The 27164-nt window shown below is 38.4% G+C and overlaps 1 protein-coding gene across 1 annotated transcript in view; it reads right to left on the bottom strand.

Annotated features, from left to right (window-relative positions):
* The window catches only part of ARHGAP24 (Rho GTPase activating protein 24), a 468734-nt gene that overhangs the window by 239611 nt on the left and 201959 nt on the right, over positions 1-27164 (bottom strand). Inside the window, exon 3 of the mRNA XM_058547442.1 lies at positions 24291-24378. Coding sequence (XP_058403425.1) covers positions 24291-24378 — 88 coding nt within the window. The remainder of the gene's footprint in view (positions 1-24290; positions 24379-27164) is intronic.

The raw sequence follows: 27164 nt of genomic DNA, 5'->3' as shown, positions 1-27164 counted from the left end.
GAGTTTATAAGATTCTCCTCTTTTCACCTTTCCCAGGTGCCAACTTACCCATACCTGACAATGACAGCCACTTAGAGGATAAAAGCACCTTGCTTTAACCTCACATCCATATTTAAACATTGTTTAGAATTAATAATGGAGAGTACTGAGAACAGATTAAGGACCAGGAGGCTTCTGAAAATGGAGGGCATATTTAGACTTGTCTGGCTGCGTAATGGAGCCTTGCGTATGATATTCTCTACCACCTGGCTAATTTCCTCTAATGACTGGAATACCTATTAAGAATTCTCTGAAATAGAGGCTTAACGAAGGGCATTTATGGGGATAGATATATTTTTAAAAGACTCAAGAACCACTAAAAGAAAAGCAGCATTACATAATGGAAACTATCCCTGAACCAATATGAAAGATGATTCAACACACACGTGTCTCTTTTGTTACAAGTTCTTCTGGAGTCCTGTCAGTCAGGAATGTCATAGCTACAAGCAACTGCGAGGTTCGCAACTAACTCCATGTGGAGGGCTTACTAGAAAGCTTGGTCAATCTGCTTCTCAGCCTCAAGCAATCTCTCTCTCTCTCTCTCCTTAAACAGTGGAGTATCATTTAATAACTAATATGCTAAAGGAATATTCTCATTAAATTTTCACAGAGAATACTAATTTTTCACTCTCATTTAGGAAATTCTATTCAGTTATTCAGTGATTTGGGCCTTATATCTTTCTCGCACATACAGAGTAAGGATGTGACTAAGATTAAAAACAGAATTCTAAAATTCATAGATTCAGGGACCACGGGATTTGAAGTCAAGCAAACAACCATTCCACGGAACACAAGCTAGGCCCCCTGCCTCTCCAGGGTGGAAGCTTAATGCCAAACATGTTTGAATTGTGGTGTTACCAATACAGTACTCTAGGGTCTTACAAAATGAAAAGCATTTTTCAAGTGGAAAATGGCTTCCATTTTTTTCTATGAATATTCGTAAAAAGCTGAATTCATACATGATATTCAAAACAAACACAACAGAACCACCAGAAAAAGACGCATTTAGAAGTGGATAGATTTCTTAAAAGAGGTTCTTTTTCTTTTAAGATATTGAGGGCGAAAATCATCTACTGAACAACAATTCAATAGCTCTTAGGACCAATCGTCACTAAATCTTGGGATTCAAGAGCTGGAAAAGACTCTAGAAGTTAAATAATTGAGCAGCTTTTAGTCTTGATGTCATATTGTTGTGTTATGAGCTATGCTGCAATCCAGTAGTAGCTAATGATAAAGTAGTGGCATCTGTATGAGATTTGTTTATTTATAATTAAAGTTGATTTAAGGTTACTTTCACTCGAGTTCTGGGGTGCTGCCCTGAATGGGAGAGCAGGGGTGGTATTACAGTCATTGTACTCTCACAATGACTTGCAGACAGTCTCAGCTGGCCTGTGCATCTTTGCGGAAAAAGGAGAAAGGACTGAGAACTGCTACTCCAGGGCAACACTAACGTGCCTCTTTGTGTGTTTGGTTTCTACGACTCTCTCAAACACTTGATGTCCCTCAGTCTTCCTTTCAATTTCACCTCCAAGGTCCCAGACTTCTTTTATTCTCCTAAATATCTTCTTAATGACAATGACATGTTCTAGCTTCCATTTAAATTTTTGATTTTTTCCCCCAGCAGGGTAATCACATACAGTAATTTAATAACATGGTCTTCGTTTTGCTTTCAATTTCTTCCCAGTGAATCTGAATTTCAGAAACATTCATCGCTGCTCAGAGATTCAGATTCTCTCACTTTAACTGAGATCCAGGGGCCCCCACGATGCAGTGAGACTTCATATAAGCCACAATTATTCAAGACCTCAGTCTCTGGGGCTCAGGTACACCATGAGGTTTACAACATTCTAAATAATTTAGGTGCCTCATATGAAATTCAGATATACTTTACCACAAAATATCTACATTCTAACAAGTTTAAACAATATGCTAAAGGTCACAAAAATGATTCTTTTTTGTGTATAAACTATGTGCAAAATGGCATTGAGATATAACAAAAGTTAAGACTTTTTGCCCCGTAAGAAACATATAAGCTAGCTAGTAATGTAAAAAATAACTTGAAAACAATTAATAATAGAGAATATATAAACATTAAATAATAGTACATGCTTTAGAGTCTTACAAACCAGAGACTGAACCTTGTCACAAACCTCAGTTTCCATATCAGTAAACTGGATCTAATCAAAGAACATACCCTCATGGCAGTATTGTGAAATTTACCTAACACTTCTTTGCCTGGTCTAGAGTAGGCATCAATAAATTAATTCAATATGCATTATATCTATATTTATCTATATCTACATATACTATTTATATGTACATATCACACAATTTTCATTCTCTTTTTTCCTACACTTACAATAATTTGGTAATTCTGTTATTTATTCAATTCAGAAACGCAAGTTGCCTGTTCCATTACCGAGCAAAATCAATCTCAAGCTTAGCTGAATAGACAGGCTAAGCTAATCAGTTTTCCTTTTGTTTCTTTTCTTCCTCCTTCCACTCTCTTGGGCCCTCCCTTGTTTTCTCCCAGTTTCCATGTTGCAAAATATGAGAGAGGCATCATGGCTATCTCAGCTCAATGACTGCCTATCTCTTCTAGGAGAAGCAGACTTTTGGGTCAGCAGCCAGCTTCTGCCTCCAAAGTCAAGCACGATTGCCCACTCTGTGTTCTGGTGACCAAGTCCTGCCAAATGGTGGCAGATGGCGTCTTCCCCGCAGACCCTCTAAGAGTCACATGGCAATTGGCCTGGGTGAATTTTCCGGCTCCTCCCTAACCAGTCCACTCCACTCCACCCTACTTTTCCACTGCCTCCCCTACTTTGGCAAACAGAACATAGACTTTTAAATACTGTCATTTTTTCCATAATCCCTTCAGTGGCAGTGAGAGTTTTTAAAGAGCAGATCCTTTTATTTGGTTTTGGTCTTTGAACTACATAATCATACCACGTGGCTGGTGTCGGCTGCCCTTGTAACATGTGACTACCACATAAAACATGAAGGAAAAGCACCAGGGCATGCAAAAGATATTTCCACGGAATGCTTCTTTCCTCTCCTACACTCACGGAACGGAGCTGTGATTTTGTAAAACTATGCACTAAAATTTCACTAGACACTGAAACAAGTTCAGTTTCCTTCTCAACTTTCATCAGTTTCAGTATTATTGCCCTGCCTCCAATTTCAAGGGAAGAGAATGGTCTACATCCGGGTAATCGAAGTAGTTCTTTGCCACAATGCCGGCCATGCACACGCCTAAGTGAACCAACTGAATCTAAACCAACTCAATCTAAAAAATATATATTTAAAAAGTCATACTCAGAGAGCAAGGAGTTTTACACATTTAATGACATCACTCTCAAAATTCTGCATTCAGAGATATTTCTGAAAGGAAAACAAAACCTCTATATTAAAAATAAATCTCTCTCCCTTTTCTTTACTTGAGTTATTTAATAAGATATCACCGTAGATATTCTCCAAGATGTCCCATCTTCTTCAAACAACAAAAGCCATTCAAGCGCCATCTTCACCATGATCTTGACATTGTTTTCTATAGTCTCTTTTCTCTTGTGCCTAGAGGGACACAAATATCCCCCTGTCTGGCGCTGAAGGGAGGAAAACCTCCTGTTGGTGTCTTGTCTCTCCAGCTCTTTCTGAAAGAAGAGCAAAATGGCTATGTGAAAGGTACCCTGGCTCTGCCATGTTCCTAGCCGGTGACCTTGGACAAGCGACTTACCTTGAAGCTTCTGTTTCTTTGTAAAATTAAGATAATAATAGCAATTACTTTATAGCATTGTTAAATTAAATAATAATCCCAGCATACTGAACAGAATAAATGCTCAAAAAAGTTAGCTGCTACTCTTGCTCTTTCGTGCATAGGGAATCTGTGTTTCTGGAACAGTGTGGGACTGATGAGGAGCATCTACAAGGGAATATATATTTGAAAATATTTCTGAACAGAGGATAACGGTGGTTGAGGTGGGGGCTTGTCTCATGATAAACTAAGCCATGAGTTAAAAATATGCAAAGAATGACATCTTCCACTCACATGAAGAAAAGAAGGATGAGAGAAAGGAAAAAAAAGATGATGCTAAGAAAGTATTCCTTCATGTTTGATTAACTATTTATTGAGTGCCAATTATGAGCTGAGCACACAGAGTATAATGGTAAATAAAACAAGTAAAGAGAAATTAAACAAGTTATGAAATTCAAAATACAAAGCCCTGTGACAGATATGAACAAGATGATTAATAAAGAATATGAGATTGGAGGTAGTTACCTTCAACAGGAGGTCTCCTCCGAGGAGAAGACACTTAAACTGATATTTGAATGATAAGAAATAGCCAGAAAATAAAAACAAGGCAAGAGCAGTACAAGGAGGGGGTCTAACATGCACAAAAAGTCTTACATCTGAAAAATCTTGAGGCTCTCTTGAACCATAAGGCCAGCCACTATGGCGGGAGCATGGTGAGCAAGGAGTGGCAGGTGAGGATGGGATCCTGCAGGGCTGTGAGGCTGTATCTGGAGTTTGGATGATATGCTAAGTTTGACGGGAAGCTGTTAAAGGCTTCATACAGCCAGTGATTTGGTTTAGCTTATTTTAAAATCATCTTTCTGGAATTTTGGAGGAAAATGGATTCCAGAAATCCAGGAGAGAGATGATGTGGCCTAGAAAAGAATGAGAAAGAGGAGACGGAGAGAAGAGGAGAGAGTGGAGATATATTTTAAAAGTATAACCAGCATCACTGCCTGACAGATTGGATGTTGAGGGTGAGAAAGAGAGATTCAAAGATCATGCCCTGAGTTATACCAAATCTTGAGCTTTTCATTCAATTAAATGCATACTGGCAACTCAGAGAAGGAAATACTAGAAATCAGGGCAGACTCTCTGGGGCACTGGGGAGGCAGGAGGGAAGGAGGCAGGTAAGAAGAGACCCAGATGGGGAGCCCAAGCAGTTCTCCCAGCCCGAAGCTAGAAAAGAGGCAGTGGCCACATTAAGAAAAGCGGTCAACAGAGCAAGCCAGGTGAGGCACAGTCTCTAAATGCTCCTTTTACTTTCAAGGCTTTAATAACATCAAAAGACAACCCACGGTGCTCCCAGGCTGGAGCTCGGGCATCCTCCCTGGGGCTAAAGTAGACAGCAGATGGCAGACAAAAGAATTATTGAAAATTAAAGAATGAGGCTTTTTAAGAAACATGCTTGGTCTTGTGCTATCTGCAGCTGACTCAACCAGAGGGAGAAAACCTCATAACTTAAAAAATAAAAATCAGTGCCAAGACAATCCAACGGGAAAAAACACTCTTTTCAACACACGGTGCTAGACAACTGGATATCCACAGCAAAATAAGTTGGACCTCTTCCTTATACCACACACAAAAAATTAACTCAAAATGAGTCATATACCTATACGTAAGAGCTAAACTATAAAACTCGTAGAAGAAAACATGGGAATAAAACTTCATGACCTTGATTTAGGCAAAGTCTTCTTAGACATGACACTAAGTGACCAAAGGAAAAAACAGATAAATTGGACTTCATCAAAATTAAAAAGTTTTGTGCTTTAAGGACACCATCAAGAAAATTAAAAGACAACCCATGGAATGGGAGAAAATATTTGCAAATCGTAGATCTGATAAGGAACTTGTATTCAGACCACACAAAGAACTCTTACAACTCAACAATAAAACAAAAACAAATAACTCCACTGAAAAATAGACAAAAGATTTGAACAGATATTTCTCCAAAGAAGATATATAAATGGTCAAAGACCCATGAAAAAACGCTCAATATCGTTAGCCATTAGGGAAATGCAAATCAACTGCAAGGAGATATTACTTCACACCCACTAGGATGGCTATAATCAAAAAGATAGATAATAACAAGTATTGGTGAAGTTATGGAAAAGTTATGGAAACCCTCAAATATTGCTGATGGGAACATAAAATTGTGCAGTCACTTTGGAAAATGGTTTGACAGTCCCTCAAAATGTTAAACATAGAGTTACAATATGACCGAGCAATTCCACTCTTAGGTATATATCCCAAAGAATTGAAAATATATATCCACACAAAAATTTGTACATGAATGCCCATAGCAGCATTATCCATAATAGCCAAAAAGTGGGAAAAAAACAAAATGTCTCCTAATAGATGAAGGAATAAATAAAAGTGGTATGTCCATACAATGGAATATTATTCATCAATAAAAAGGAATGAATACACAATAGTTGCTTGGCACAACTTAAAAACATGCTAAGTGAAAGAAACTACTCATAAAGACCACATATTACATAATTCCATTTATATGAAATGTCAAGAATAGGCAAATCTATACAGCTAGAAAGTAGATTAATGGTTGTCTAATGCTTGGGGCTTGGGAGAAATGAGAAGTGGCTGCTAATGGGTATGAGGTTTCTTTCTTGGGGTAATGAACATGTTCTAAAACTGATTGTGGTGATGGTTAGACAACTCTGTGAATAAACTAAAAATCATCGAATTGTACACTTCAAATGGATGAATTATATGGTCCATGAATTATATCTAAATAAAATTGTTAAAAAATAAAATCAATCACTTTTTCTGATAGAACAGTTAGGAAACCAGAAGTTAATTAATGATATGTTTGCCCAAACTGAAGTTAATATAAAATAATATACCACCTCTTAAACAGCCCTCAGTTTTGTCACTTTACACTAATTTGCTCACTGTCAAGGTAAATATTCAAGAAATACTGTCTTCCATACTGAAATTTCCCAATAATAAATAGTTGACATAACAAGATGGCTCAACATCACACTGTTGGATAAACACACTCTCTTCCTCTTTCCTCCTTCCACATGATGTTTTAACTGCTTTTGGTCAGCTTCTTCAACTAACTTTCCATTAAATTATTCGCCATCTTATTCTTTATTAATACATTTATGTACATGGCCTTAACAAGTCACTGAAAAGACTACAAAGTTCTTTCTATCACTGCACACCCTGCCTCCACATTGACACTGAACAGCACTATGACAACATATGTATGTAGGGCAGATTAGGGGAGGGAAGGCTTCCTAACATTCTGCCTGCCTCAGGTCACAGTATAGGCCACTCAATGGGCGAGCAGGAGTGAGCCCCACAGCCTCCACAGTACATGGGTTAGAGATAAGAGCAATAGACAAATCAACTCAAATGCTGCTGTTTAGAGTAAGCATCTCTTCAAAATCTAGCACAAACACCAAATATTAATTCAGTGAGAAAAAATTCTGATGTCAGATATGAAACCAATTCCCTAGTAACACAATATATAAAAATAACAGAAAATGTTTATCATTAAAATATAATTATAGTTAACTACAGATACCATGTTCCAGAGATCTAAGATCTCAAAAATATTTTTACTAGAGGACAAAATTTTAATTTCTCTGATCATTTTCTAATTCTCATCCTAAATAAACTAACTTAGGGAAGAAAACTTGGATCTGAACTCTGTGTCACTCACTCACTGGTTTTGTGATTTTAAAAAGTTCCTTAAATTTTTTAACTTAATTTCAATATTAGGTTCAAAAAACAATAATTAACTCATAAAAGTGGCAATAATTAAATAAAATAATCCATATAAAGGACCTAATACTAAGCACAGCAATATATCAAATAGTAGCATTTACTGTGTTTATTAAATCAGCATTACTATAGCACTACCAGAATCGAGTGAACTAGGATAGCAGTAGTCTTGCCAGATAATCAAACTTGAGAAATCAAGGAAATTTAATACTAATATAATCAAAGAGAATATGGAAGAGTGGAAAGTACTCAACTGGGAATATGGAAATTTATACAAGGTTGGCCACATAACCTCTCTGGGATCCATATTCCTCATCTGAAAAATGAACAAAATGATCTTTGAGGTTCCCTACAACTTCTATAAAATAAGGGAAAGGGATTTATTGATTTCATTTTTCTTACAATATTTTTTATAATATTCTCTTTGACTTAATTTCAGACTCAAACTTATTTCTTTAAAAGTCAACTCATGTTTGGAATAAAGCGATGGAGACAATAATAGCCAATCACTCAAACACTAGTGAACGTATCTTTTAATGGATTTAAATCTATAATCCTAGAAATATAAAAAAGCCACTAGCATGCATCCCTTGGTTATAAAAAACACTCTAAAACAGCCTGGAGTCTACATGAATGAACAAAACTTGTAAAGTCTTAAAAAGCAAAAGATCTTATGTCATCCAGATTCCAGATCTCTCAAAAATGGAAATAATACGCTAGTCCTCTTATTGCAGTTTTAGCCACCTCTAAAAATATAGACACTCATCTCTCATTGAGGATTTTGATCTTGATAATTTCTGCTACGTGAGATAGTTTCTATAAAATATATGTGACAGGTATTGAGAACAGCCAAGAAGCTACTTCTTTATTGTTATTTTTATAAAATAGAAAATATTAACTCTAATTTGGAACAGATTTTGAGTTCAAACAGTCTTTTCAAAAGCAGAGTATATTATCTGCATCATAAAGGAGATTTATTTATTTTAAATCTTGTTGAGATTCTAAGAAAAAAAAATTCCCCCATTTGCTTTTGCCTTTGCTATTAAAGATGAAAATGTAATTTTATTAGGTGAATCTTAGGGTTCTATTTAAAAGGAATTTTCAATATTTATGGCCAAGGAATCCTAAAGGTTCAAATTTTGCTGAAAGGGTATGACCCTAACTGTTAATTGCTGCAAAGATATATTGTGCTTGCTAGAGACCCAGCCCAACTTGGCAGACAGTTTATTCACACAGGGATCAATGTCTCATGTAGCAGAAGCCAAGCTGCTAAGTGTGAGTCATCTTTCTTTTCACTGTGGACTTTTGATTTTGACCCTTTCAAACAAATTTCTTTACATTGTTCATGGTTGTCAAGATTCTATACTCTTTCATATTTTCAAATAAGTAACCTGAAGGTAAGTATGACTTTGCAAATGCCAAGAAAGTGAATTCAAATATTTGAAAAACAGACCTCCTAATTATTTTGAGGAACAAGGAGATGGTAATATTGCACTTTGAAGGAGATGGTGTTTTCAGCGACTATTAACATACTGAGCCATTGTGCCTGGCTCTTTCTGTGTAATTAAGTCAGTAACCATTAGACTGAGCATACAACCAGTTTGCTGCCTACAGTTTCCCAAGCACAATTAGTCTCATCACTAGTAATTCCATCAGTAATATCATTTATGCCCTTGAGGTTTTGTGTTCCAGACAACAAATGAAGAGGCACTGCTGGCCGCCCAGAAGTACAGGAGAAGACATTCATCTTAAGGGAAGCAGCAATCAAATCCACTGGGGTCCTCAGGTTAACAGTGGGCTGAGCAGAATGGGTGGATGTCAGTTCATATTGACTGAGGACAGGGGTCATTAATGGCTCAGATCTGGACTTTCGGCATTTAGAGAAGGAAGGGAACACAACTGAGTAAAAGAAGTCAATTTTTTACAACAGCACACAGATCATCCCATTCTTTCTCCACTGAGTCCTTTCACACGATTTGATTTTCATACATCACATCAATTAGGGGAGAAAATGGTGGAGAATGATGTTACTAAGACTTATCACTGGATTCCAATACATTAGAAATAATGAGGTGCCCCTTAAAGAGAGGTGAGTTGAGAACAAGTTAGACACACATATGATGGCAGACTAGCAGGACTAATTTATACAAGTCATCATAGTCATTTGGGTGACTCCAGTTTGCAGACATTCACGTACACCACCTCATCTGGTGATTCCATGGTTTAATGTTCATTTCACTGATGAGGAAGTGGATGCCACGGGGATTAGAGGATTTGCCTAAGACATACAACAGGATCAGGAGTCCCATCTCCCCCAGCTACTAGTTCTGTAAGTGCTGGACTGCTTCATAAATGGACTTGATCACTGTTTCCCAGAGTGTTCAGTGGAACTTTACCTCTAAGTGATGTTCACTGGGATGATAAATTATAGCTCCTCGAGACTAAGAACTTGGCATATAATGTATGGCTCATAGCTGATTCTTACTAAATGTTTGCTGAACTATTGAGTTACAGAATTAATATAACACTCAAGGCTCCTAATTATCAACCCCAGAATCTACCCATTTCTAGATTACACTGACTTCCTATGTCTGCCTCTCCCCTTCTTTTTCACCCTCCCTTCTTTCTTTCCTTCCTTCTTTCCCTCCATCCTTCCTTCAACAAATATTTATTAAATGGCTATGACATGTCAGGCAGTTTGTTATGTTAGAATAAGTAAGAAGTTAGTTAAATTAGAAATAAGATGATGAGCAAAAACAGAGTTCTAGTTCTCATGGAACTTACATTCTTGTGAGGGACACAGACATTATTTATACAAAAAAAAATGCTAAAAAATATAGGTCATGTGCCTTCAATAGTGGATTAAGACATAGACTGGGAGGAAGGATCAAGCACAGGTTTCCCTGAAGAAGTAACAATTGAGGTATTATCTGAGGTATGAGTAGGAGTTATCTCATGAATCTTGGAATGACAAGGAGAAACCGTTTTAAAAAGAGAGAACAGCAGATGTAAGTGTTCTGTGGCTAGAGTGAAGCATGGCACATTTGAGAAACTGAAAGAAAGCCAGTGTGGTCAGAGTTCAGATAGCAAGTGGGGAGAATGAAACACATTAGGATAGTCTATGTAGGGGCCTGTAGGCTGTGATAAGATTTTTTTAAAATAGGAGATGCCTTGATTAGATTTGAATATCAAAAATATGACTCTGTATAAGGGAATTCTCTGTATTTTCTGCACAATTTTTCTATAAATCTAAAACTGCTCTAAAGAATAAAGTCTATTAAAAAATATCACTCTGGCTACAGTGTACGGGATAGAACAGACTAAGGGGAAGAGTAGAGTCTGAGGACAAGCTAGGAGAATACTGCAGCTCTCCAGGACAAAGAGAACCAGGGGTGAGCCCACGGGCCCTCCAGCATGAAGAGCTGAAGGAAACGAGGAGGAACAGCAATGGTGACTGAGAAGACATGGGCAGTGAAGCAGGAAGAAAACCAGGAAAGAGCGGTGTCCTTGAAGCCAAGTGACAAATGTGTATCAAGAAAGAGGCGGTGATCAACTGTGTCAATGGTGTGACTAGGCCATTTTTATGAGGACTGAAACTGAATTATTAGATTCAGGAAAATTAGAGGCCATTGATGACATGAATAAGAAAAGGTCTGGTGGAGTGGGGCGGGAGACAAAAATAGATTGAGGCAAAGACAGGAATTGGAGAGAGTGTAAGTATAGAGTATAGTAAAGTTTTGTTGCAAAAAATATGAGGTGATGGATAGTGGGAGAAATGTGCTCAAGAGATGATTTTTGTAATCGGAGGAATAATTGTAATGCTGTTATTGCTATTAATACTATATATATTAGATATATAATGTTTGTATTTTTAAATCTTTAGTATGTATGAGATTAATTTGCTTTTTTAAATAAAAATGCCACTTCCCAGGCTACCCTTGTAAGCCTATGGGAATAATCCAATATAGAAGACAAAACTACACAGCAAGATGGAAACAGCACAGTCAATAGCTTGTGGCTCCTGAAAAGGTGAGAGTGGATGGAATTCAAAGACAGATGAAGGACTGGATTGAGGAAGGAAAAGAGACAGTTTCTCTGTTGTAATAGAGGGATAGAGGACAAAATGGCAGATGTAAGTAGTTTTGTATATTTGGTATCAGCAAACTAGGGTGATTTCCATAAAATAAAGTTGGCAGTAAGGTTATCTGTGGGAGAGAGTGGCTGATCAAAAATATAATAACAAAAATAAATCAACTATCCAAATGATAACTGATTTGCATCAGTTACATCCATATCGGAATGAGTTATTTGTCTTTTAATCAAAGAACCCATTATGACAAATCACAGCCCTAGATTAGAGCCAAACAGCCCAAAGCACAGTTCTGTCATTATCTCCTCTGTGATTCCTGTAAGCAAGTGACACATCAGAAATAATGAGTCATGAGAAAGACAAAGTGATTGGTGCTGAAGAAATGAACCCTACATCAGGTCATGCCCCTGCATTAATCACTTTCCAGAAGACTTAACTGCCTGTCTTGGTACTCCCTGCTCCTCTGCACCCTGAATGACAACTTGGTAATTCACCACAGAAGGCTTGGGCACCTGGATAAGATGTATCAAGCGCTCTCTTTGGCTTTCTCCCCGACTACACATATCGCAGTAGGAGTTAATGCAGTAGTATGTCACTTTTAGAAAGGACTTGTTTCCCAAAGAAAAATTAGCCAGACTTAAAGAAAAAAAAAACAACCAAAGATGATAACAACATAAGGGTAATGTCTAGTCTGTTTTCCTTAGGTAAAGTGTTAAAAGCCATGAAACAACAACAAAAAACAAACCTAGGAGCAAAATTAAGGGGAATTTTAAATACAAGGACAATATGCAGGAAAGAATCGCTAGATATAAAATATTTGTACTTTCTCTGGACAGCCTCCATTTCTATTTCACATGTTCTTAGTTAACACTTTGGTTGCTAAATCATTCAGGTTTTCCATCTTTTATGAAAAGATTGAGTGGAACTCTGGACTGTGGCTTGATGTACATAGAACAAGGTCTGAAATTCTGCTTCTTTCTTTGAGGAGTAACATGGGGCTCAAGTAGTCAGTAGTAAACATGAGGAAGAGTTTGCCCCATAAAAAGAGAAGCCTCTGGAAGAACACTGATGTCTCATCTCCCATTTTACTCTATTACTGGCTGAGTTGTGCTCTCCCAAAATACACATTTAAGTCCCAACCCCTAGTACCGCAGACTCTGACCCTATTTGGAGATAGGGTCTTTAAAGACACTAGTTAAGTTTAATTAAGTTAAAATGAGGTCATTAGGGTAAGCCCTAATCCAATCTGACTAGTGTCCTTATAGGAAGAAGAAATTAGGACACAGAGGGCCACAGAGGGAAGACCATGTGAAGAGACAGGGAGAAGGCAGCCATCTACAAGGCCAGGAGAGAGGCTTCAGAAGAAACCAACTCTGATCTGACACCTTGATCTTGGACTTCTAGCCTACAGACTGTGAGAAATAAATTTCTGTTGTGAAGTCACCTAGTCTATGGTACTTTGTTACAGCAGCCCTAGCAAACTAATAAATGCTGTTTCTACCCACCCCTCCTCTTTCTTGTCATAGACACTCAAAATGTTATTTTAAAAACAGTGCTGGTCAAAGAGGAGTCAGGGGAAAACTTTCTGTATGGGACCAGAGGATCCTTAACCCAAGGCCACTTCATGTTAACAGTCTAGTGACTGTCCCCTAAAGTTGCTGAGGTCTATTAGACCCATGGCTGGTTGATGCAATCTGAATGTACTACAGAGGTTTGAATTCACGTTTATTACCCCCATGTTTGAAATACAAGCATTGATTAGTATTTAGCTATATATTTTCACAAAATTAGCTTATTGCTTGTGTGAGGGCAGCTTGCTGACTGAATGCTGCTAAATTCCCTAAGAATCAGGGCTCCTCCGAGTTGGCCCTGTAAAAGGGATAGCCAACAGCCACCTCTCCAGGACAGGCTGGGTCAGCAGGATGCACACAGGAGTCACACTGCGTTTCTTGGTGCATCCCCCCATCTTACTCCGTTAGCACCGCTTTCTAGTCTCACAACTTCCTTCGTGCCTTTGCCAATATTTTTTCAGCCTGAAATTCTTAACCCCATAGTTGTCTAATCAAAATCCTGTAGTTTCTTTAAATTCCAGCTGCAGCTCACCGCCTCTGGGAAGACTTCCCTGATTGCCCCAGTCCACATTGACCTTGTGCTTCCTAAATTTCTGCTGCATTTATAATCCCACCTAAGACAATTCAGTATCCAGGCCAGCACTATTTATATAGGGCGTTATACAGACAATTGTTCCAAAATGTTGCCACTTTTCAGTAAGCCTTACTCTGGGTCAGGCAGAGCGCTGAGCGCTCCTCTTACTCTTATCCCCTCCCATCCTCACCACAACCTGATGAGGGGTATTCTTACTTCATATTTACTAAGAGGAAACTGCGGTTTAGAGAGCCTAAGCAACTAGCTGGAGCGGCAGAGCTGGGATTGGATTCTCTCTGATGGAGACGTCTTATTCCTCTCTCCTCTTCTACACTGGCTTCCAGGGCAGCCTTCGTGGCTTTCCTTTTCACCATCAACTCCTAGTCTTCTTCCCTTAAGTATCTCTCCTCCCAGGTCACTGGGAAACAGGACTGTTTCTGCTCTTTCTCCACTCTCATATACCTGAAGCAAATAGTTTGGTATTTGGCAAAGACCCTGGTATAAATCAGGGTTTTACCATAAGTTGCCAGTGTTCTTATTAGGGGTGTAGGTGTTTCTAAGGGAGCTGTGATGAAGACGAACAGTTTTCAAGCAAGGCAGCATTTAAAAAACGGACAGAGTAAATGAACCGACAGACTCATCGACAAGTAAAGATAACATTTGTTTTAAAGCCAGGAAGTCCAAGAAGCCCAAGCACTCATTATTGGGTTGCAGACGGTCCTCAAGGTTTCCCTTTTTGAAATATTCAGGACCACTTCAGCTCAGTTTTCTATTAAAAAAGAAAAGAAAAATGAAAAAGGCTTCCCTGGTTCCCCAAGAGTTGGCACAGGATTTAGAGAGATGCCAGTTTTATCCTTGCTGCAAGCTGATTTCCCACCCCGAATTATCAGCAGCTGTTCCGCAGGCTCATTTTCCTGCTTCTGATATATTCCTTTTCCTGTGAAGTATGATTTCTCTTTCTCAATCCCATAGCATTTCTAACCTAACAGTGGTTGTTCTCTCCACTGGCCATTGGCTCATTCAAACACACTCTTTCCCCAGCTAAGACACAGCTCATAGAAGCCCTACTGCAGCAAAAGAACTGCCCGGAGAAACACTTTTTTCATAATAACAGTCATCGACATTTGTTTAGCACTTTACTATCTATTTTCTTAGCTTGATTGGATTGCAAAGCCCTTTTCAATTACTGGATAAAAAAAGACAGGTAAACATACACAGCCTGTGAATACAGAATTAAAACTATGCCACACAGAACAACAAAAGGTGGGAAATCACATTTATTCCAGCAAATAACTTGTTAATAAACAGCTTCTGGCATCGAAGTACTAAAAGACGCTCTCGGTTTTAGCATTCATGAAGGCCTGAAGGATGAGGCAATGCGGACTACTCTTTAAAGAGAGTAGAGGGCCGGCCCCCTGGCTTAGCGGTTAAACGCGCACGCTCCACTACTGGCGGCCCGGGTTCAGATCCCAGGTGTGCACCGACACACCACTTCTCCGGCCATGCTGAGGCCGCGTCCCACATACAGCAACTAGAAGGATGTGCAACTGTGACGTACAACTATCTACTGGGGCTTTGGGGGGAAAAAAAAGGAGGAGGATTGGCAATAGATGTTAGCTCAGAGCCGGTCTTCCTCAGCAAAAAGAGGAGGATTAGCATGGACGTTAGCTCAGGGCTGATCTTCCTCACCAAATAAATAAATAAATAAACTGTTTAAAGAGAGTAGAGTTTGTGAAGTTAACGAACTTCTCCAGTCTCCAGTCTCATAAAGCATTAAGAAAACGACCTATGATCCAATTAAATAATTCAGAGCTGCAAGGCTCCTTTAATTTTGGCTAATCAATGACATCATTCCATACATAATAAAGTGAGGTCTAGTTTATTCATTAATTCAACAAACATGCATTGAGCATATACTCTATGACAGGCACTCTGCTGGGCACTAGGGAGAGGAGGTATCATTTCTACTCTCAAGGGCTTTCAATCCAATGGGAAGAAAGAGAATACAGACAATATAAGAAATGGCGAGTCCCAAGGAGAGAGGAAGGAAATGCAGAGTATACTAACTTTTAAATCCTTAACCTCATTTCTTCATTTGTCCTCCTTATTTCTCTTAACTCTTGGATATTTGGCCTCTGTGGGATCTAGATAATACACCCATCCGTACTCTTATTGGTATAAGAAGGCTGGAGCACATGGTGGCTTTGTGGCTCAGATGGACGTGAAGCCTTTTTTAGCATTTATTAGAAATGTGGATTTGTGCCACTGTTTACCAATAAGGAGAATGGTATTTATCACAAGTGTAGTCATATTGAAGCAGCCATTGCATATAAAGCCTGACATAGATTAGTACAGGGCCTGACACATATTTCAGTAACATTAGCTATAAACATCACGGGAGTGATTCTCATTCTGATGTTAAAGGAAAACTGGTGGGTTAGGGGTAAAGAGATGTTAATAAATGAGTGGTGGGGGAAATAAACTACCCCCCTGAGAAAATGATTTTGTTGGATTTACCAGTAAACAAAGTATTATCATTTTCTGTGAGATACTTAGATCTTTAAGATGCTAACGTACACTGTAAAAGAAGAGTTCAGAAGATACTTTAAGATTATTTGATCCTGCAAGAGATCCATCTCAGAAGACTGATGAATATCTCCTTGAACTTGTGTGGACTCAACAAAGTATGGAAATGTCTTTCATGCTAGGCATCCCCAATCTCCTATTAATGCTATTCATTTCTTAAAATGTCATGTAACAGATTTCAGCTCTGGTCAGAATCTAGAGTTCTAAACGAGCCAAAATAGGATTTAAATAGAGAATTTCAGTGTGGTCACTAAAACTTTTTAGGTTCGTCAGGATGGAAAAAAAAAGATATTATTCAAAGATGGAGCTTCTAAATAAAAATGTTGGCAAACAGCTCCTGAATCATGATTCTGAGGCCTGGGTGATGCCACGGCCTGGGGAGACAGGCTGTCTCAGAGTTCTAATTCTGGCTCTGGTGGCACCAGTGGGGATTAGCGACTTATATGAGTATCTTCAACCTCCTGTTCATAGGTTTGCTTTTTTTAACTAGCCACAGGGGTCAGCAAGCTACGGGCCACAGGCCGAATCTGCCCACTGTCTATGTTTTTACATTTTTAAGTGAATGGGAAAAAAATCAAAAGAAGAATAATATTTCTTGATATTTGAAAATTATATAAAGTCCAAATTTCAGTATCCATTAATAAAGTTTTACTGGAACTCAGCCAATAACCATTTGTTTACGCTGCAACGGCAGAGCTGAGTAGCTGTAGCAGAGACTTTATGGCCTAAAATATTTACTCACTGGTCCTTTCCAGAAAACGTTTGCTGACCCCTAATCTAGCATCTAGCATCTAGAATGAAGGCTGACATTGAATGTGAAGGGATCAATATGTCTACCAATCCTGTAAGAGAGCACACCCTATACGACCACTTCTCAGAACCGCGATCATAAGATCACACTCTTCATCATTCATAAATGCCACAAATGTCTTTTGGTTGACACAGCATTTGCCAGGATTTCAAGAGATTACAAACACTTTAAAATGCCCTTTGTACCATTTTAACAGCCTCTTTCAAATGTATATTTTAAAGCATTTTAAGTAGGAATGGAATTTTGAAGCAAAAATCCCAAATACTTTTTTTTATATAAAAGAATACATAGTAGCCAAAACATGCTGATTTTCAATGCATTTATTTAATTCATGTTCAGAACTACTTGTGTATATAGTATTATGTTTTCATACCATAAACTACTCCTACTCACATTCTCAAAATGATTTGCACACATTAACTAAGCAAAAAAAAAAAAAAGAAAACAGCTTCAGGGCTGCCTACAGACTTAGGCAGACAAAAAAGAAGAATGCCATAGTTGCCTTTGGATCACAAATATAATTGCATGATTTTAACTTACAGTACTAACACAAAGGGGAAAACAAGTTAAGATAAAGAGAGTATTATAAAACTAAATGCCTTAGCAGTATATTTAACTAGTGATCAAGAAATTGACCAACTTTTATGCTAAAACACTATTAAAATATCCCCACATTTTCATATAAAATAGATACTAAATACTGGTTTACATTTTTAAATGACAGCAAATTAATATATTTAATTTGTTAAATTAAATGATACTATTTGTTCATCCTAAGAGTTGCAAATATAGACATGGATGATAAACTTCCATTGCTGATGTCACATAATTATCTCAAAAACTCAAAAATTGGCTAAGCTTTCTTCTTTCTCAGAGACACCCATGGCTCTCTCTCAGAACTATCTATTTCTCAGATGTCCTATCCCATAGAGCAGCTGCACTGGCCATCTAAGTAGATTCATGTTTTGGTAATTTAAAAATTTTACAGTCTCCAGACCCATGAAATGTTCTATCCAGGAAAAGTTCTTTTGTAAATGCATGAAATAGGTCTGCAGAGTTACATAATCATTGAACCAAGAGAAAAAAACCAACTGAATCAGGGAGGTAAAAGTCACAAAATGATTAATAGTATACCACGCAATTACAAATAATAGAAAAAAATTGTCACGTTCAGGCATGCATGTATGTAGATGAAACAGAGAGATGGAGAGAAACATAGAGAAAAATAACTAAATATAGAGATAGAGACAGAGAGGTAGATAGAGACTCATAAAGTCTCTGGTCCCCAAATTAAAACTACAGTTCTTAACCTGGAGTCCACGACTTGGTTTCAGGGAATCTCTGAAGCCCCCCAGAGTGTTTGCAGTTTTAGTAGGTATATCCATTTTTCTGGCAAAATGATCCATAATGCATTTATTAGATTCTCTAAGCAAGCACCCATGTCCTCTAATTTTTCACTTAGCTCCTAAAAATCCTTCTGGAAAATAATTAGAATGGAAATATTTTTTATTGAAATTTACAGAAGTAATATGTAATTGAGGACACCACAAATAATTAGCATACTCATGGCTAAAGGTGGGATAAATAACACTTTCTCTTTTTTAGAAGGGCTTAATTTCACTTCCAGGCAGATGAAAATCACTTTAGATCACGTTTCAAAATTTCTCTTTTTTTCTTTGTTTCCATAGCTGCCTCTTCCTCCCTAAGCCCCTTTTCTTATGTGCTCCTCTTCTTTCCTCTCCCTGGGAGAAGGAAGAAGATAAGAGAATCTCCAAGTTCTAGTTATTATTGCTTTTGGGCACTTGGCTGAGATGCGGCTTTGAGAGTCTGGCATATTGGTAATTGCCTTTGAGACTCATAATGGATCTCTGCTTGGATAATACCTATGCAGGTGGATGGACTGATTCCCAACATGTGAGTAATACCAGCTGTGCTTGGTGGTGGCTAGACAGTGAGTGATAACTTGGCCAGTGTGTGGAGGGAGTTTGTGAAGAAGCTGAGACAATTTCAGCAAGGTGAATTCTGCAATGAAGAGAACTGAACCCCAGCATGTCATTTTCTACAGGAAAAAATTACAGATGCAGGTTGCTCCTTTGGCATAGTTATTCACATATAAGTAAGGCCACTGTAGGCAAGTGTGCTGTTTGGATTTTTTTGATTTTTTTTTGTTTTTGTGAGGAGGACCAGCCCTGAGCTAACATCCAATGCCAATCCTCCTCTTTTCTGCTGAGGAAGACTGACCCTGGGCTAACATCCGTGCCCATCTTCCTCTACTTTATATGGGACGCCGCCACAGCATGGCTTAACAAGCGGTGCGTCGGTGCGTGCCCGGAATCCGAGCTGGCGAACCCCGGGCCGCCGCAGCAGAGCACCCGCACTTAACCACTTGCGCCACGAGGCCGGCCCGGCAAGTGTGTTTCTCTCCCCGCTTTTCCATGCCAGTGTAGTTGTGGCCTTAGAACATATATTGAAAAGAACTATAAGTGAGCATCTTTGTCCAGTGCCTTTTTTTATGACAGGCTTAAACATACAAATAGTTGCCAATAAATGAAAATGCTGATTCTCACTTCAAGCACCAAAACTCTCATCCTTAATGGATGAGCTGAGAAGAAATAAAAGTATATCCATTTCAGTTAATAATAATAAAAAGGTTCACATGTGCACAGTTCAGAAACTAGGCACCAGCCTCTAATACTCTAATATCTCATATTTTTAAGCCAGATTATACATATCTTTATTTTGATTTCCTGGAATTTTACCTTTGTAATGGTAAATCAGTGATACATAACTACACACACACACACACACACACACACCCCTACATTCACTAGCTAGTGTTAGCTGTTTGACTTTGATCAAATTACTTCTCTGTGCCTCAATTTCTTTATCTGAAAATGGACGTAATAATAGAGTCTGTCTCATAGAGTTATGGTGAGGATTCAACGAAGTTATACGTGTAAAGAGCCTGGAACATTGCCTGGGATACAGAAAGAAAGATACAGATAAAGCTAGATACAGATAAACCATAATGGATACTGTAATGCTCTGTCTGCCAGCCCTGGTGGTCTAGTGGTTAAGATTCAGTTTTCACCATCTCGGCCCAGGTTCATTTCCTGGTCAGGGAACCACACCACCCAACTGTCGATTGTCATACTGTGGTGGCTGCCTGTTGCTGTGATGGTATTTCAAAATACCAGCAGGGTCACCCAGCCCTCAGTTCTCATGAGGGCTCTGTGAGCCATTAGCAGCCAATAGACCAGCCTCTGGGATCTAGACAGAACAGTGTTTGCTGTTTGTGCCATCGAGTTGATTCTGACCTCTAGCGACCCTGTGTACAGCAGAGCTGAACCCAGTCTTTTTGCACCATCCTCTCACTTCTGGCACTATATCAGACAGTGCTCCACTGCTATCCATAGGGTTTTCCTGGCCAATATTTTTGGAAGTGGATGGCCAGGGCCTTCTTCCTAGTCTATCTTAGTCTGGAAGCTCTGATGGAACTTGTCCATCATGGGTGACCCTGCTGGTATTTTGAAGTACTGGTGGCAGAGCTTTCAGCATCACAGCAATACCCAACCGACAACTGACAGACGGGTGGTGTGGTTCCCTGACCAGGAAACAAACCTGGGCTGCAGAGGTGAGAAGGCCAAATCTTAACCACTAGACCACCATGGCTGGCTGTTATTAGGTGCTAGGGATATAGTAATGAGGAAGAAAGATATGGTTTCTAACTATATGGGGTACATACTTCCTTGTCTCTTTTTGCCTGTCTCTGTCTCTGAATCACTACTTCTTTTTCTCCCTCTGACAGACTATTCTTCTAAGAAAGTTAAGGCATCATCATTCCACTAATTACTCCATTTTTTTTTAAATATCACATGGAAAACTTGCTCAGAACACATTTTGAGAAGCAAGGAGACCAACTGCATTTTCTTTCTCCAAGCACCATGTATTAAAGGTCTGCCAACATTCCTTTCTCAACCACATTTCCCAAAAGCTTAGCACTTGGCCATAAAAGTTCACTCCAATCTGAAATTTGGCATGTCTGACAGTGAAGTTTTCAAATTTGCCAATTTGGCTAACATCTTTTTTCTAATAAGAAGTAGAAAAATAGGAAAAAAGTGGAATAAAGTGCTATAAATGATGGCTTTATTCAGAGACATAATCCATTTCTTGGGATAGTAAGTCTATAAGAAGTTAACCCTAAATCATGGTAGATTTTTTTTTCAGATAGGTTTTTATAAAAGCCTAAAACCTGCATAGAAATATAATATATGAACAAATGTAAATAAGTAATATACAAAGAGCTGAGACCCTCAATTCTATTGAAAAATCTTGTTTTTTATTATTTGCACATGATTATCACCTAATTTCATAGGACGTTTCAGACTAAAGCAAAAACAAAAAAGAAACAAAACAAAAACTCCTACCTACATAGCATATATGGATAAATATATGGGTAAATTATAAAGATATAATAACACATATATGGATAAACTATATATGTGTGTGTGTATATATGCATGTATATGTATGTCTGATATCTCTCTCTCTCTCTCTCTCTCTCTCTCTCTCTCTCTCTCTCTCTCCCCACACACACACACAGACATACATCACACACAAATGCGTGTGTATGTATATAGTGCTAGAATATTTGGCAAACAGCCTCCTGGAAGCTTTTGTCAGTTTTGTTGGAAATGATAGACAGTTGAGATTTAAAGATTTAATCTTATTCATTGATATACCTTGGGTAGTTGGGCTGGAGGTATTTGTCCATAAAGACAGAATAGTATTGGATCTGTAAGCACCATTTGTAGGATGGGTTTTCAGAAGTGGTGATCAAGAGAATTCCACAGAGAAAGCCAACGTACAATAAGTACATATTATGAGGATCTGCTGCCAGGCAGGTCTGCAGAGGGTTCTGTACAAGGCACTGACCACATTTCTGCAATCCTTCCTGTCTCCTACACTTTCTGACAAATACCACTCTTTCAAGTTTCCAGATTCCCACGTCAAACTATCTCATAATTGGAAAAATTAGAAAATATTATCTTGTCATTCCCATTTGTAGAGATAAGGATAGCATGACGCTTGATTTAAGTAATCCTGATTTTGCAAAAATTGATTAAAATCATGTGATACAGATCCCCACATTCTCCTAGAAATACAGAAGCATTTGCCTGGAAATTCAGTTCTGATATCAGGCGCACACCAGTAGAGCCCCAACAACCAAGATTAATGGTGCTGACACTGGATTCTCAATGTAGCCATAGTTTTTCCAACTCCTTCTTTAAAGAAGTATTTGGCACAAATCTCTTGTCACTCCATAAAATGATTCAGAATTATAAAACCTAATTTAGAAGCTACTGCATATTGTATTAATGATTCAAGAAGCATCTTTTCAAATGAGCCGTGGGCATAGTATGTTTACCTCCATCATTACTGCAGCAAACCTGAATTTTCTTGAAAATTCTTTTTTCTTTTTTGAAAGGACAACCATCCTATTCCACATCACACAGTCTTAAACTTCTTAAGCTTTGCTCATCAAAGCCATTATGTCACATGCCCTGCATGTGAAACACATGCCCTAGAACAGCAGTCTTGAAGGGGAGGTCTTGTGACTTCCTGGGCTTAAAGATGCAGCTCTCTCTAGAACAATTTTGACAAGATCCATCTATATTATATTACAACATCTTCACCAAAAAACGAAATCTCTACGCAGTTCGTAGACTGAATGGGAAAGTAGACCTTTAGTATTATTGGACATAAAAAGTCAAAGCTTTAATACCATGCTCACTTAAAAGCCAATAGGCACTAATGTTTGAAAATAAATAGGGAAAGAAATTTCCTCTACTGATACTTCAAAGACTTTGCAACATCTGGAATTTGGTTCCATACACGATAGTACACTAAGAAGTAAGTATAAAAAGATTTTAACAGGGCAAACAAGATTCAGGTTTCTTACAATATGTTCTCCCTGGGGGAAAACAAATAACACAACGCATCTGACTAACCTTTCTGCACTTCAGCTGCATTAATTAACATTTAGTCATGGATTCCATTGTGAGCCAGATGAACTCAGTGCTACAGCTGTTTTCATTGAGGGGGAAAAATATGCTTTCAGATTTTAGATTCCCTGCATTTATAAATCTGGGAAAAAATGTTTTATTGACTGCCTTTGTGCCAGCATTATTGATATGCATTATAATATGCATTATTGATATGCATTATATATTAGTCACTCAAATAAATTCACACTCACCCTAGACTGAGATTAAATCAATGTCGATATTACCTAAACTGGGTAAGCCAGAGCCAATGTGATAAAAACTACATTCCTAACTCCCTTTTTCTTACATCAAGGTTTACGGAACGGCAAAAGAACTGATCGAAGAAGTAGACCATGGCCTTGAAGAAATCGTTGCTGGGTGAGTCAAAGATTTAAGTGCAGATCAGGTACTCTGAGAGGGATGGATGCAGATGACTAGAAAAAAATGAACAGATGTTGAAGAAATTTAACTGCAGGATCTGATCACTTGGCAGAGATATCCTCAACTCCACCAGCCAAACATATGGAAGTGTTTGGTTGGGAGTAAAGTTGAGCATTACAGAACTGCAATGCTTGGTCAGTCATTGAAGGAGGTTTTTTTCTTTTGTCTTGTTTTTATAGCAAGGGCTCCTTTAAGATGCAGTTTTGTGAGGAAATACGACAGTGAATCAGCCAGGCAAGGCGTTCTACCTGTAACACGTGGGTAAATTTTATAACACAAGAGCGCTGTAACATCAACTTTGTTTCCAACAATCCCTTACAAATGCTGTCATGACTTCTAGTCACCTCTGGAGACTTCTGGACAAATGGATGTCCAATAGTCATGTGCCCATGTGGATGTGTGTGTTCATTTGTACCAGTGCACAAACCTGGAATCATTATCTGTGTAAATACTAACCAAATTTCCCACTTGCCTCCTCAAATTAATGTTCTCAGCCACGACTTAAGAAGACTAAAGGCTGTCTGACCTGTCTTCACCTTCACCCACATGGAATGGCAATAATTTAATCAAACCAGAAAAATATCTTACCTGGAACTACTTCAAAAAGGAATTTCCCTGGGCTCTCTTCATTGCAGGGATGTTCAAGGACTTTATTTCCAGGCAGAAAAATAGTACCCTGTGAAACACAAATGCCCAACATCATCAGATGGCAAATATTGAATACCATCATCCTATCATCATCAGTGGATATAATATCCACGGTGCATCTGTAACCCAGCATACAGTAATAAACATCCAACTCATTCATGTTCCCAACTAATTAAGAATCATGTAACGGAATCATATTCATTCAACATTGACAAATATTTGTGGACCATCTAATGTGTTTAAGACACTGTGTTAGGTGTGGATTCATTTTCAGCACCAATTTATTAAATGCATTCTGTGAGCCAAAAATTTTACTGAGCATTCTACCAACATCATGTTATTTAATTATTAGAAGAATCTTAGGAGGTAGGTATTATTTTCCCCATTTTATAGTTGTGAAAACCAAGGCAAAGAAGTTAGATAACTTAGCCATCATTGCCATTGCCTTCTCTTGATTATCTTTTCTCTTTTCTGTTAGATTTTTCCCTCTTTAGTGCATCATTCCCATCGTTACTGAGACATATTTAAAAGTTTATCCCATTAAAAAAAAAAAAAAAAAAAAAAATTACTTTGGGCCGGCCCGGTGGCTCAAGCGGTTAAGTGCGCGCGCTCCGCTGCGGCGGCCCGGGGTTCGCTGGTTCGGATCCCGGGCGCGCACCGACGCACTGCTTGGTAAGCCATGCTGTGGCGGCGTCCCTTATAAAGTGGAGGAAGATGGGCACAGATGTTAGCCCAGGGCCGTCTTCCTCAGCAAAAAAAGAGGAGGATTGGCGGATGTTAGCTCAGGGCTGATCTCCTCACAAAAAAAAAAAAAAAAAAAAAAAAAAAAAAAAATTACTTTGACTCTACCTCGCCCTTCAGCTATCGTCTGATTTTTTCCCTTGCTTAGCAAAGATTTTCTACACTGAACCTGCTTCCTCATATGTATCCATCGAAACCTGGTTTGTGCACCCATAATTCCAATTACATGACTCTCACAAGCTACATGCTGGACAATTTTCAATCCTCAATGATTCTGACTTCCCAGGAGCATTCAGCACTATTATTCATTCTTTCTTGAAGCGTCTTCTTTCCTTGGTCTCTAAGCTATCTCATCCATGCCTATGATTCAATAACCAACTGTAAGCCAATGAATATCAGATTAATATTTCTAACCCAGTATTCTCTGAGCTTCAGACTTTTATATCTAAGAACTTATTTGACATTTCCATTTGGATATCTCAAAATCATCTTAAACTAAACTTAGTAAAATTAAAAAGCAATTAGGGGCTGGGCCCGTGGCTTAGCAGTTAAGTGCGCACGCTCCGCTACTGGCGGCCCGGGGTTCGGATCCCGGGCGCGCACGGACACACCGCATGTCCGGCCATGCTGAGGCCACATCCCACGTACAGCAACTAGAAGGATGTGCAACTATGACATACAACTATCTACTGAGGCTTTGGGGAGAAAAAGGGAACAAAAAAAAAAAGGAGGAGGATTGGAAATAGATGTTAGCTCAGGGCCGGTCTTCCTCAGAAAAAAGAGGAGGATTGGCATGGATGTTAGCTCAGGGCTGATCTTCCTCACACACACACACACACACACACACACACAAATGCAATTAATTCTTGTCTTGTTTAGGTATTCTCTAACTCAGTGACTGGCACCATCTTCCAATCAGTTGGAAAAGCCAGAAATGTAGGACTTATCATCTCTACTCTACTTTATCTCTACTACCACCACTCTCCAGTTCAAGCGACTATTGTTTTTTGTCTAGAACGTTTCAACCATCCTTTCACTGAATTCTCCACAATACTCTAACATCTTTCAATCCTTTTTTTTTCTTAATACAGTCAGAGTGATTTTTATGAACAGAAATGTGATCTCACAACTTTCCTGCTTAAAAATCTTCAACAGCTTTCATTTGTCCTAGAATAAAGATCTGGATGGTCTTTCTTCACCCACATCTCTAAGCTAATTTTTCCACTCTGACACTTTCAGTGCTTTCTATGATGCAGCCAACTGTCCTTCTATACATGGAATCATGCTCCCATCTACCTTAGGACTACATTCTTCCTCTGCTTATTTTATACTCATTTTTCAGGTTGACCACATTTAAAATATAGTTGTGTAGCTTCGTGACTCTTTCCTGGACTGATTTACCACAGTATATAATTATGTTATTTGTAAGATTATTTGATTAATACCTATCTCCATCATTAAACTGTAAGGGAGCAAGGATAATATGTGTTTTTCTCCTTAATTTACCACCAATGCCTAACATTTTGCCTGGCATAAGGTTAATGCTAAAGAAAGTGTCCTGTTGAGTGAATGAGTGCTGTTGGTGTAGCAGAGCCAGTATTCAAAACCAAGCATGATGGATTCAAAAGCCTATGCTCTTGTCCACTATATTATATTATCCATTTTTCCCACCTTGAAGCAATATTTAGCTCAAGCAATATTTCACTCAACTTTCATCCTACCTAGTTTGGCACAGAAAATTATAGTCATCAACTCCATCCCTCCTTCTGGGCTTAGAGTGATAAAGCACAGCACTTCCTAACTAAAACCCAAGGAATTGTAGGTTAGGAGTGTCCCTCTCCCTCCATGCCATACAAGATGAGGTGTTGGAGGTACTGCCTTTGTTTTCTCCTCAAGGAAGTAAATTTCACTACTTCTCATCATATCTCGTGCCCTCTGGCCTATGGATCCCATTTCGCCTACTGGCATTTTTCAATAATTTTTAAAAATTACTAAATGCTTTAAAAATATTCATCATAATTAAGACCTTTCTTTTACATACAGGTTTAATCTATATGGTTTCAATATAAAGTT

The sequence above is a fragment of the Diceros bicornis genome, chromosome 8 (genome assembly GCF_020826845.1).
Source record: "Diceros bicornis minor isolate mBicDic1 chromosome 8, mDicBic1.mat.cur, whole genome shotgun sequence".
Taxonomy (NCBI): Eukaryota; Metazoa; Chordata; class Mammalia; order Perissodactyla; family Rhinocerotidae; genus Diceros; species Diceros bicornis.
The sequence above is the reverse complement of the archived record's forward strand: the minus strand, read 5'-3'. Positions and strand labels throughout refer to the sequence as shown.